General features: G+C 33.7%; 1 protein-coding gene across 3 annotated transcripts in view; it reads left to right on the forward strand.

The window, feature by feature from the left end:
* LOC117109255 (acidic leucine-rich nuclear phosphoprotein 32 family member B-like) overlaps positions 1–10,852 on the forward strand; it is a 12,664-nt gene extending 1,812 nt beyond the window's left edge. For 2 of the 3 annotated variants that reach the window (XM_033251521.1, XM_033251522.1), the window contains exons 2-8: positions 4,737–4,883; positions 5,773–5,895; positions 6,319–6,475; positions 7,166–7,234; positions 7,810–7,997; positions 8,741–8,849; positions 9,729–10,852. In XM_033251521.1, the coding sequence (XP_033107412.1) occupies positions 4,824–4,883; positions 5,773–5,895; positions 6,319–6,475; positions 7,166–7,234; positions 7,810–7,997; positions 8,741–8,849; positions 9,729–9,799 (777 nt within the window). In that variant the 5' untranslated portion in view covers positions 4,737–4,823 and the 3' untranslated portion in view covers positions 9,800–10,852. Of the gene's footprint in view, positions 1–2,118; positions 2,285–4,736; positions 4,884–5,772; positions 5,896–6,318; positions 6,476–7,165; positions 7,235–7,809; positions 7,998–8,740; positions 8,850–9,728 lie in introns of those variants that run through there. The other variant, XM_033251520.1, reaches the window with a different exon arrangement.
* The last annotated feature ends 2,582 nt before the right edge of the window (positions 10,853–13,434 follow it).

The raw sequence follows: 13,434 nt of genomic DNA on the forward strand, positions 1-13,434 counted from the left end.
ACACTCCTTAAAAAGTTTGCATTCACCGTTTTCCATACAATAGTATTATTTTTAAAGATAGTCTGATAAGGTATTGCAACACCGAGAAGAGTGGGGAAATTAATATTATGAAATTATGATTAAGTAAAAATTCCAGTTGGTATCCTTGTTTCATATCGTGTCTTTATCGAAAGTTAGTGGAAAATGCTGTATTCAGCGGTGACGCCAGAAATTTGCTGACAGGGGTCTGGCATGTCCAATGGAAGGTCTGAGCCAAGGGGCCAATGAAGCCTTGGTCGACAGCCCAGAATAAAAACTCCCTTGGGGTTCACGGGAGAGTTTTTACGACTTTTTTTGACGACGGGGGAAATTCCCCCTGCCCCACTGGCGCCACCTCTGCCTGTACAGTAGTCTGATCAGTTATTTGACAGACTGAAATGTAGAATGGCTGGCCTAAAATATGTTTGTATCTAAAAAAAAAACAAATTCACTGTAATGTTTAATATTGTGTATGTTTGTCTCTCTGGAAAATTCATATTTTTATTAAAATGTTTTTAATAACTTACTTAAAAATACAGATTAAGCAATCCAAATGTGAAATTATAATTTTTTGTCATTTTCATTTTTTTTACATAATGAATGATAGTATATCTTTGAAGACTAACTTAATTATGTTACTATATTATCTTATCAAAATTATTATAAGAGGGGTATAGTCAAATAAATGTATAACAATAACATTGGTTTAGAAGATAGGGTGGAATATTTATATAAGCAAATAAAATTGTAAATAACAATAGTTTTCAGACAACATGCAACCTTAGCAACAAATTGAGATTTAAAATGTATTAATTTTTCCATTTTTTGAAATTTTACTTATAATATAGTATGCACAAAATTGAACTTAAGATTCAAAATTATAGTTTCAGGGATCTTGCTTCTTGAGAACAAAATATCTATATACCATTAAAGATCTGTTATAGAATCTGAAAACCTAGAAAAATGTTAATAAAAATATTTAATAGATAATAAATAAGGTACCAGTTCCTCTGGTGTAAGCCCACCTCAAATATAGTCCCACCTCCTATTTTAGTACTGTGCCAGCCTTTCCTCAGGCAAAAGCCAAGTGTATAATTTGGATGAGGACTCTTTATAATACTCTAAAAAATATGAATTAGCTTTGAATCAGGCATGTAGTGCTCATGAAAATTGCCTTTTGATTAAAAGGGGAAGCCCACCCTTCAATTCAAAATCTGACCATTGTTTTTTTTTTTTTCGGTGGTGGGGGGCGGGGGGTGTTATACTAGAGAGTATTAAGTTCTTCTAATGAAACACAGATCAGGCCAAATATGTTTTCATAGCTTTGCACACAGTCAAGAGTTGCGTTATTTACTTGTTTTTAAAGTTATCGATTCTATTGAATAAAAAACAATGAATAAAGCCTAAGATTTTTTAGAGAAAAAAAACATCACTATTTTTTTGTTTATCATGCAATATCACAATAATGATATAAAATTGTATGTTTGTATACTTATGACATAATTATTTAATTTTGTCAGTAAATATTGTGTTAAGTAATATTTCTTTTTACTGTATTATATTAATTTGTTGAGTAAATTAATCATTTTGATTACAAATTTCCGAAGGAACAAAATAAATGATATCATTTTAAAATATATTATAAAATTATTATATTTATTACATATCAGTATAAAACTGGAAATAAATACAGTACTATTATGTGAAACATTTGTTAAAAGTTTTTATTTTTTCTTTAAATTTATTATATTATTACAATAAGGCCTGTTATGTATTAATATTATTATTGTTTGTAGCATTGTCTGCTTTGCGGTCAGCATTTGATCGTGAATTAATTCATCTGCAAAGGAATAATAAATCTAAATATTGAAATATAAATTACTGACGTTCTACAATCATAGACGTCGCTGAAAAAGTTAGAAGTTTAACAGTAATGTTATTTCAATAATAGCTACACAAGACCCGCCACATTTTTTCTTTATAATATCTTAAGTGTGATTGGTCGATATAATGCAACGTCACTAGCCAACGCTAGCAGAATTCGTTTTAGGGGTTTCAGCAATTGATAAATTCACTGACCCCCTATAGGCATAATTCCTTGGCGCGTTCAATTGGTAACTTTTGTGCGTTTATCAAGTACGCTACAGCTTGCTGCATTGAGGGAAGTTTATGCCTTGCTGTTGAAGAATTTCGTGAGCTAGCCAGAACATTATCGAAGATGGAAAACAGGATCAAGTTAGAGTGTCGTGGTTCGCTGCCTGAGAAGGTATGGCATACGAAGCTAGGATAGTTAATGTGGTGCCTATTTACCACGGCTTATATGTTTTTTAGTGGCCGATTTTACCCACACAACACAAGTGAGAGAAGGTCGTACCGTATCTTTCCTTGTGAAAATGCCATGTGCCTTGCTATTTATTTGTATCCACTTCCCCTCGTTAGTACCACCACCAAATTGTCAATTTTTTACTGAAAATTGGGGTTTGTTGTCTTGTTGAACCTATGTAATCTTAAGTTTCTCATTCTATCATCGTAAAATAGTTATTTACGTATTCCCTAGGCCTGGCTATCTGATTGTTGTAGATGGATGGGCAATCATCGAAATCAATTTTGTTAGGCTTACGACTCACGAGATGGTTGTTCTCCGGTTGTGTGCTTAGATTGTTTGAAGAATATGTAGATTTTAGAAAAATAAGATTTTATGTACACTGTGCATATAATAATTGACTGGTATCTAAAGAGAAAATTAGCAATTTCGACACCAAAGCCATTTGTTTTTGTTGAATTGGCTCGTTTTTTAGTTACTCGGCTACCCTGGCCTATTTTCCTGGCTGTTGTCAAAATGGCCAAAGCGGAAAGGTACGATTATACAATTTTAATTCTTTTACATAAATATTCATTTACACAAATTTAATATTATATGGCCTAGGGTTAATTTCAGTGAAGACAATTTCGTTAAAAATGTTCAGAATATAATGCAGGTCAACACGAACGTAGCAGTATTTCAAACGAAAGGATTAAACATCGCTAGGTTGACCAGAAAAACAGATCAGGCGGTTGATCACCTTTCTCCCGAGCGTGACTGCCGTCAGCATTTATTTGCGAAATTACTCATTATTCTCTAGATTTGGTTTAATTTAAGTATTTAGTTGGGTAAAAGTGACCTTTCTTAAGTAACTGTGGTGGTTAAATTGGTTTCAAAGCTGCTAGGTTGTAAGCAGGGAAACGATAGTACTGTTCGCCCAGCTGAAACCAGCTCTCTCCGCCATTGCACGTTGCCTGGTTTATTGTGGAACTCGGTGCAGTGAACGGTTAGTTTTATTGACTTGCAAGTTTGAATAGGAAGTCAGTCGGCCGTGCGCGCCGAGCGGAACTGTTAATGCTATCAAAACGTAGGCCTAGCTGATGCCAAATTGAAATTAATCAATGCGTGCCTCCGATAATTGAAATTTTATAATTATTTGAATTACACTTGGTATTGGAAAGTCTGTGTTATCATTAAAATAATTATCGGTAAACATATTTCTAGTCATAGCGTTTGCTTATTTGCATGCTGCTCAACAGGAATAAAATTAGGGATCAACTTAAGGAATTAATGTATGGTTATTATTATAACATGGATAGTGTGTAAAAAGAGTACTGGAAATTCCTACTGTACTTTATTATGGCTGTGCATATTCTAGCATTGCAATCCCCATACCAGAGTTTTACCAATAATTAATATCGGTCATATTCTAAGCCCAATCCAATAGAATTATTTTTTATGTTGGCTATCAACCCTGTCTCTTTGAAGGGCAGGCTGACTATTTGAAAATAAATTTATTTCCTCCTGAAGCACCATTCAGAAAAATGCTGCTTTTAATATTTTATATATTGATGATTTAATTATTTAAAACATATGATCATGGATCTACTTTTAACAAAATACCTACATAGGAATGAAAACCTGATACAGTAATTTATTAGGGCCATTAATAACCATACTATGGTTTTCAGTATACGGTATACTTTTATAATTTGATTATGATAAAAATGTAATAAAATATTCTGATTTATTTGTTTCATTTATTTTTATTTATTCAGGTTTAAAGTACATAATAAAAGACAGAGCAAGTCTGAAATCAATAAACGCCTACAGAAAACAATGTTTAAATATACATACCAGAAAAATATATACTAATTACTATGGAAGTTTTTTATGAACAATATTTTGCAATTGATTTTCAGTGGAATATTATTATTAAAATGAACACATCTGTGTCTGTATAATTACAAATGAAAATGTTATGTAACTGGTATATAGTTTCTTCATTCTGTTGTTGAATGTTTGCAAAAATGACTACAGTATTGTTAAATTCAAATTGTCAAGGCAGTTCTATTTTGCTATTTTCATATATGGCAAGGCAGGTTGTTAAGCTATTTTCATATATAGCAAGGTAATTCTGTTGAGCTCAAAACACAACAGGCTGAATTTTATATCCCCTTTATTTTTTTGAATTTTTCAAGAAAGAACACATTTTTTTTAAATTTCCATTTTTCACAACATTGGGTGCACTAAACAGGCCAAAAATATATAATTTTTTTTTTAAATAAAAAAAACAATCATCGTCGAGAAACAGCAAGTTTGGAAAAGGTGTATACCATTTCAAAAAGGGCTTGTTTTAATAATAGGCAAAAAATTGCCTAATTGGTTGTTAGTTTACTTTATTTTTATTTTGCAGGTTCATGAGTTGAATTTGGACAACTGCAGGAGTACAGGGGTATTAGAAGGGCTGACAGATGAGTTTCTGAATTTGGAATTGCTGAGTATGATCAATGTTGGCCTCACAACATTAAAGAACTTTCCTAATTTACCTAACCTTAAAAAAGTGAGTTTCTGTACTGTATTCTATTTAAAGTATTTATTTCAGGGATGTAGTTGTGGCGTGTGGGGCCCAGCCTTCAAAAACTTTCCACCCAGCATAAAGCTAATTTCATGGCCCTCTAACCCACCTTTATTAACCCCTGCCCATTATTAAAATCCACTCTTAATTATCTACAATCTATCAATGCTATCACCCACCCACCCTTAAAATGTCTACCACCAACCCTTAAGCTCTATCCACACTATCAAATTTACTTTGACAAAAAAATGTGACAAGCCCATATATAATAATGCTATGCCTATATATGGTCATGGTGTGATGTCATCATGCCCATATATGGGCATATCACACTTTTTTGTCACACAAAACAGTAGTTTACCACACCTACAACCCTGTTTTCTACAGCTAGAGTACAACCTTGTTATTTGTAATTAAAAATATGTTTATTAAGTATTATTCATATGAAAATATTTTAATCTGTTGTGCTGAAATGTATCACCCTGACACATTCATTGACTGTTAATTAGATACAGTAACTCAAAATATATCAAATATCTTCTGGTTGTCAATCAAATATACCATGTCGTCGCCAGTTTTCTTTTGCAGGTGGTACAGTGATTCTGAATATAAATAACACATGTAATTCAGCCATTGGCTGGCTGCCTGCCTGCCCGCCCGCCATGTACAATTTCATTTGATGTATAATCCTTGAAAAAAGTAATACAGTGTTGTTATTCAGTAAATATTCAAGTAGTTTCATCTGATTTACATCCATTATTCTTGGTTTATAATTGATTAAAACAGTTCTGTAGATTTGTTGTTATTGTTATTTTGATCAGTTATCTATTGTTTTATTTTATTATGTATTCTAAAATTTAATTCTTGTTTTCAGCTCGAATTGAGTGACAACAGAATATCGTCAGGCTTGAACCACCTCGCTGCAGGGTCACCAAGTCTCACACATCTGAATCTAAGTGGAAACAAAATTAAAGATTTTGCGTCGTTAGAAGCACTGGTAAGAATGTATTTAGTGGTAACTTGGATGCCAAAGAACACAACAAACAAACATTATTTTTTTTCACTTACTGTTGGATGAAAATTATTTCTTTTTTGAGTTTTTAATTATATAGGCCTATTCTAGGTTTCATTACCAACTATAACTCATCCCATTTATTTTTCAGTACAATGGCAAATGAAGGGCTGGAATTTAGGAAAGGAGTATTTAGTATTTCTGTTTAAAATATATTTTCTCCCGAAATAGCAAACCCCAGCTTTGGGTTGGTCAGCCTCAGAGTTTTCTTTTTTGGGAGGGTTTCTAATGAAGCCTTGACAAACAGTTGTTCTCTCCTTGTTACATAATTTTGTTTTGTTGGTATGTTACAAATAAAAATATTGAATTAATAAGTAGTTATTATCATCTTTTGATTTTCCTTTGTAGCAAGACTTGGCACATCTTAAGGCACTTGATTTATTTAACTGTGAGGTAACGCAAGTTGAAAATTACAGAACTAAAGTGTTCCAATTACTACCAAACCTAAAATACCTGGATGGCTTTGATATCAAAGATGAAGAGTCTATTGATTCTGAGGATGAAGGTTAGTGGCTCAGTTTAAAATGTTGTAAATCTGGAACTTGCTTTGTTGAATGGCCGTTAGCCAACTCCCTTTGATTGCTATGCGATGCGATGCCCTCTTCTCATTATCAGTGGCAGTCTGAATTGATCATTTACAAAGATCTGTTGCGTGCAGGTCGTGGCGATGTTTGCTTTAGGTACAACATTTTATATCTAGCACCTCTAGGTGGCTGGAAATTGTGCTCTCAGAACTTTAATTTTCTTTTCCCCCATTTTCCCCCATTTTTTTTTTTTATTTCAAAAAATTTAGGGTTGTGGAGGTGGCTGGGTACTAGCCACTATAGAATATATACAGCATCTTATTAGATTGTAAAAGTTTGATTGGTTTGTTATAGAAATATTGTTCGTAAATTTTAGTCCCAATATTATCGCTATGCAATTTTAGTACCATCGAGAAGACACCGCCACATATGAAAAGTATGTAAGCCACATTGACATTTTGACCCAGCATGTGCAGGCAATCTGAGAAATATAAATAAACCTAACTGATGTCTTTGTATACAGTAGGTGTGTACACATCATTGAATAAAATACTCCATCTTTCTATACCGACACCCCCTACATCCTTCCTCCAATTCCATATAAATCCAAGTCAAACCATATCATCCTACATAATCGTTGTAATGCTTACTCAAAATTTTTTTTGATGCAGTTGCATCAGGGGACGATGATGAAGAAGAAGACGATGAGGAAGATGATGTAGCAGTTGATGAAGACTCTGGTAATATTTTGCTCTTTAATATTCAATTAAATTTAACAAATATTTGATGCATATTGATTTAAAAAATAAATAATGTAATTTTATTATGTGACATATTTCTCTTCAGTTAAATTTAATTCAATTGTTTATATTGTCCAAAAAGAAAATACTGATGTCGAAGCGAAAAACAATTTTGGAATTTGGGAGGGGTTTGTCATGGTAAGGATGTTAATAATTAACAATCGTCTGTTATGGTTGTGCCATGGTCTCGTTCTTTGTACAAATTGCGAGGTTAAACCACAAATAAATAATACAACCCTGGAAAAATGTCAGTGGAATAATGGTTAGATAACTATCTGTCCAAATTGTAAACAAAAAGTCTATAAAGCAAGATTGATGATAGCACTGGGCTATGACTAGTCTGATTCCTATTGTGCATGCCACTTATGGTGGCCTGACTTGCTGTATATCAACTTTCAAATTATGTTAAAATTGCAATTTTACTAGAAACAATATATTTTTACGTTTTGTATTCAATTCTTGAAATTTCTAAACTACTGTTTTGCAATAACCTTATTGAAAATATTGTTTTGCAGATGACGATGTAAATGCCGTAGACGATGATGAGGACGACGACGATGATGATGACGATGACGACGACGATGATGACGACGATGAGGATGATGATGATGACGACGATGATGACGACGATGAGGAGGATGGTGTGGATGGAGAAATCTCAGATGAAGTTGGTTTAGAGTACTTGTCAAAAGCAGAATTACCCGTAAGTTGCTGAAGTTGTTAGTGTTCACACATTTTGGGAAACACATTTAAATTGATATTAATTAAGTTTTTTAACACATTGATCCTATACTTAAATCAGCTCAGTCATAAGAGGCAAGAGTGATGATAGCACTGGGCTATGAATTTAATCTGATTCCAAATGTGCACTCCACAAATATTGTGGACTGACTTGCTTTGATTTCAAGTTGATCAGTCTAGTTCTACAAATTAGGCTAGACTGTAATACTGTTTGGATAAACCCATTTCTGTCTTGGTAAACACATTGAGTCTGGTTTGATGGTGAGCTTGTACAGTTGAACTTGCCTAGGTCAAATCCAAAATGGCTTTGAAAAATTGTTTAACTAATGGAAAACAACAATTTAGCACATAAAATAAGATCGACTTAGATATTAATCGAGTTAGGCAGTTAGGCAAAGAACTGTACTAGAAAGCAGTAGTGTTTAAAACTGTGCTTGCTATTTGGTAGAAACAAGAAATCTGAAAAAATGTTTAATACAAGCCAACAATATTTGAATAACATTTCAATAGAACATTCAGAAGACTCATTGTAATTATACTTACAGAAATGACACATAGTGTACACTTCCTGTTAGTTCAAAACATGAAGGGAGGATTTTTACATAAACATGGTTTTGGTGTTGGCTTATACACTTGCATCAGTACAGCACTGTGTTGTTAAATATTCTGTTTAAAATTTGCCTTTTTTGTTCACATTTTATTCAGGATGATGACGACGAGGAAGATGATTTCAATCCAGATTTAGCAGAGGATGATGATGATGAAGAGGAAGATGATGATGAGGAAGAAGCAGTAAAGGTTGATGGACAGTTAGGTATGTTGGTTGTTAGAAAGTAAACTCTAGAAGCAAGAATGATGAAAGCACTGGGCTATGAGTTAAAAACTTGATTCCAATTGTGCATGCCACAGACAATGTGGACTGACTTGCTCGACTGAATATTTTCGAATGACGTCTTGTCTCGACGTGCATGCATTTACTGACATTTACTGTCTAATAATGTAACGGCCTACATTGCTATATTTTAAACTCACTTTAGAGACATAACTATGTGATCGGCCTCCTACCAACAACCCACATTGTCGGGAACAGAAAAAAGTCATCCTAAGGGGTGTTCTTTTGTTTTGTTTTTTAATTAATTTTTTTGACCTCAATAATAATAAATACAAAAAAAGTGGTTGGGGGAAACTGAAGCAAAAAGAAGCTCTCAAACTCTTAGTAACTAATTGTAAAATTGTAGTGAACTGTGATACATATCCAATGTGATTTTGTTTTAAATTGATGGTGTATTGTTTCATTTGCATATATATCATATAGGACTTGCAATGCCATAACAAGCATCAGCAACCAAAACCAGAAAATTGACTTTTAATATACTCATGTTCTCCACATTATAAGCTTTAAAAATGATGGTCGTTTAAAGAAGTCGACTTACTATTGTTAAAGTTACAGCTTCTCTGGAACTAAATATACATTCTTACGCTAAGTATGCAATACTGCCACGTTCTTATGCTAATTACACAGTTTAAACATTTAGCAACAGTATGTTGGTTTTTGGCATGTCAAGCCTCATGTTATTTGTAATTAATCCTTGGTGCTTTAATAATATGCTTCCGGGCCACAAATGCACTGGAAGAATTGCAGATCAGATTATAATATTTTTGATAATTGACTTTCTAAATATTTTTTTTCTAGATGATTCAAGGGGGCAGAAGAGGAAACGAGACGTGGACGACGTGGGAGGAGAAGACGGTGATGAGGATTGAGGCATTCAGAGACAAATTCCCTAATGTTTCCAAAGACTATTGAAGTGTATATACGTGGTACAGATCGCGGCTCCTTTGGCATCCCACCTGTACAGAGCTCCGCAACAACGCCAATGCCACTGATCACCCACTCACGGGACAGTATTTTCTGTTATACAATTCCCATCTTATGCTAGCTTCACTTCCTGAGACGTACCCCTCCCTTACACATCGATGAATGCCAGAATGTATAGACACTTGAGGTGAAAAGCACCTTTACTTTATACCACCTGTAGGGTGCCTTGTTAATTAACGAAGCCATGACTGCTTCTAAATCTAATATAAAAAGCATTTAAGTCTTCAGAACTCCAGCCAAGTAGCCTTTGCAGTCACTCTTAACATGGTTGCCTTTAAACAAAACATGTTGCTTTCTGCGTCTGTATTAATCTGTCGTCCTTGTTCCTGCGTTCTATTATACAACCGTACAATTACTAAACTGCTCACAATCATCAGTTTAAGAATTTGATTTGGCAGTATACAATCATATTTTTTAAGAAATACCTTGAGGTATAAATATAGCACAAATTTGTACCTATAAAATGACTTGTTGCCAAGAAGGAATAACTTGATTAGTAATTTTGAGAGCGAGTTTGTACTGTATATTTATTATGATGAATGAGAACAACATAAAGTTATAAAAATTTAGTTACACCTCTTTAACTACGTACATGAATTAATTATACAAGAAATTATCGTATTGCAGTTCAGATATAATTACTGTCCTCAAATCTGCCCGTAAAGTAAGAGATGATTTTGTTGTTCATCTAAAACTATGTTGTATTTACAATATTGAAGTTTAAAACCATGGTTCTTGTTCCAGTTTGTGGATCTGGATATATAAGGCTGACAAAAATTACATGTAATTCTTTTAAAAAAATGTTCATTGATGCTTTGCCCTGAATTCTTGTGGGACGGATAAGTCTATAATTCGAGCAAATGGTATATGATCTCAATTCAACAGATTTCTTGGAATTCTGTTGCAATAAATTTTTGTACAAAAGGAAATTATTGTAATTTAAGTGTGGTCTGGATTTCTTATTTTCTCCTGTCTTTCGTTTCTGTTAAAATAATATTACAACATCATAACAAATTAATACCACAACATCATAGCAAAGTAATTCTTCTGTGCCTTGGAATTGGATCAATAGACTTTTTTGGAGTGGCAATCAAATTTGACAACTGACCAATCAATCAACGTGTTCTATAAACACGTGTGCATTTTTACTTTGCTGTTCTTTGGGACCTTTGTCAACATCCAAGGGGATGGGGCTTAGCAGAGTTGCTAATGGCTATGTTCTCACACGGCTGCTAACGGATAGCAGGATCCGGATCCTGCTAACCGTTAGCTGCCATGCATCCATACAAGAAAATTCCGATCTGGATACCAAAAGTATGATGATAAATCACTGGCCAATAAGAAACGGGAAATTGTAAATGCGTACGTGTGATTGGTTGATAAAAATGCGCTCAATTTGCTAACCGATTGGGCGTCCTCGCGCATGTGTTAACGGTTAGCTCCCGATCCGGATACTAGGGCGCTCGTGAGAACCAGGCTAAAGATGTCGTACAAAGAATTTTCTTGCTACAAATGGCTCAATTTAGCTTGGATATGCAGTATCATTGGGCCGGGCCTCTAAGAACAGCAATCTTAATGAACGCAGTTTATGTTAAGAGGAGGTTTTAGTCATTTTAATCTAAATGATTTATTTATTTATAAACATATTTTACATGGATAACATTTTCATATAAAAAAATATGTTCTAACAAATGGTCCATGAATGATATTCTTGGTTATGGACTTTCGCTGCTGTGAAGTGACCTTAGCGTCATCATAAAACTCAATGCAGTGTCGGCCGGCCATAGAACGTAGTGGGACTGAGGTGGTATGGACCCTTGATCTGTGAAATTCTCTCCTACCCAGGCCCCTCTTCCCCCTTCCATTTTGAAATCCTGGATCTGCCACTCCTTAATCACTACCTTATCGTTATGATGCAGTTGCCCTTTCTTTTGACTTGTGGAGCCGAATTCTGGAATTTGTAATCAGAAGGGCCCCCAAAACCAAGTGGAAAATATTTTATGATTTAAAATGTGGTGAAAATTAGACCAAAATACTGTAATATGCAATCACAATAACTATGGCTGGATTCGCAACAATCAATGTTTTTAGTCCAACAACCATAAGAGGTTCCAAAAGACAGGAGTACTGTCAAAAGGGGAAATTTTCCCTCCCCCACCATCACCACCACTGATCATATAGTAACCCCAGCATTTGCAGACTAACCAAGGCAGCACAACATTTTACTGCATGGGACAACTTCAGTTTCAAATCATTCAAAAATATTTTTAATTCATTTTTTCCATGTACAGTACATTCACTTATCATTTTAACAATGTTTAATCTTTGCTGTTGAATTATTCAAAGCTTTACTGCTGTAGCCTGAATTGCATACTTCCACATAAATATATTAATTCAAATTATTGAACAACCATCCATCCATGACAAACCTGACATTACGACACACTGAGGAGAACGCCAATGACTGATGAAGGCAATTATATTGTTGCTGTTTAGCACTGCTTCTGCCATCATGTGGTTGATACAAGTGCCTTTACACCTAAGCCACAGTTTCAATAGCAAGTAATAAATTTTGAATTGGCGCTATATAAATATTATTTATTATTATCAAATACGAAATAAAAACATAAAAGGCTTGCCAAAATATTAGTAAATCTAATGTATGGTAATCGTTTACAAATAGATACGATGTTGTAAAATATAACATGTAATTTCCCCTGAAAATGACAAAAAAAAATCATTGATAATTTGAAATTAACTTGCTTATTTTGCAGTAACATACACATTATTAACTAGACCATAGAAATTATTAAATTAAAAAAATGTGTACCCTGATTTTTATACTGGATGATAAAAATAAAAAAAACTTCCAGTGACTGAGTGTTTTTATGATTTTTTTAAAATCCCTTTTTTTTGAATACTGAAAAGTAATTTCTATGTTCAAGTTGATAATTTTTATGTTACTTAAAAATGAGCTAGTTAATTTCAATAATGATTTTTATGATATTTTTTGGTATTTTTTATGGGACAAATAAATAAATAAATAGATTCATCAGGTTGAAGAGCTATGGGTACTGTGGCTTAGCTGTTGAAGCACTCAACCCTATCGGCCATTTGGGTAGCGTTACACAGTATTGAGACATCAACAACTTAGTAGATTATACCGCCTACGCTATATAGCATCTGTGTCTATAGGAAACTTTGTATTGACCAAAATACTGCAAAAACTTGAATAGAAGCCCCATGGGCTTAATATCGAGAATAAGCCCATCTCGAAAAGAACCCCCCCCCCCACCTCTTCAGTTTGCAAAAGTAATCTCTGAAAAGAAGCCCCTGGGCTTCTAATAAGATAATATTGGCTTCTTTCGAGATAATACTTACATTTAGACTGATGTTATCTTTGATTATTATGATAGTGTGTCAGTATCAATATAATTTTATTGTGCTTTCGTGGTTAAAATTTAAAAGAATATTAAACAGAATTTCAAATTCCATGGTTGAAAAATGTCCTATAGTAGCA

Source organism: Anneissia japonica, unplaced genomic scaffold, assembly GCF_011630105.1.
Source record: "Anneissia japonica isolate Jap-2015-1 unplaced genomic scaffold, ASM1163010v1 scaffold288033_len957474_cov176, whole genome shotgun sequence".
Classification (NCBI taxonomy): domain Eukaryota; kingdom Metazoa; phylum Echinodermata; class Crinoidea; order Comatulida; family Comatulidae; genus Anneissia; species Anneissia japonica.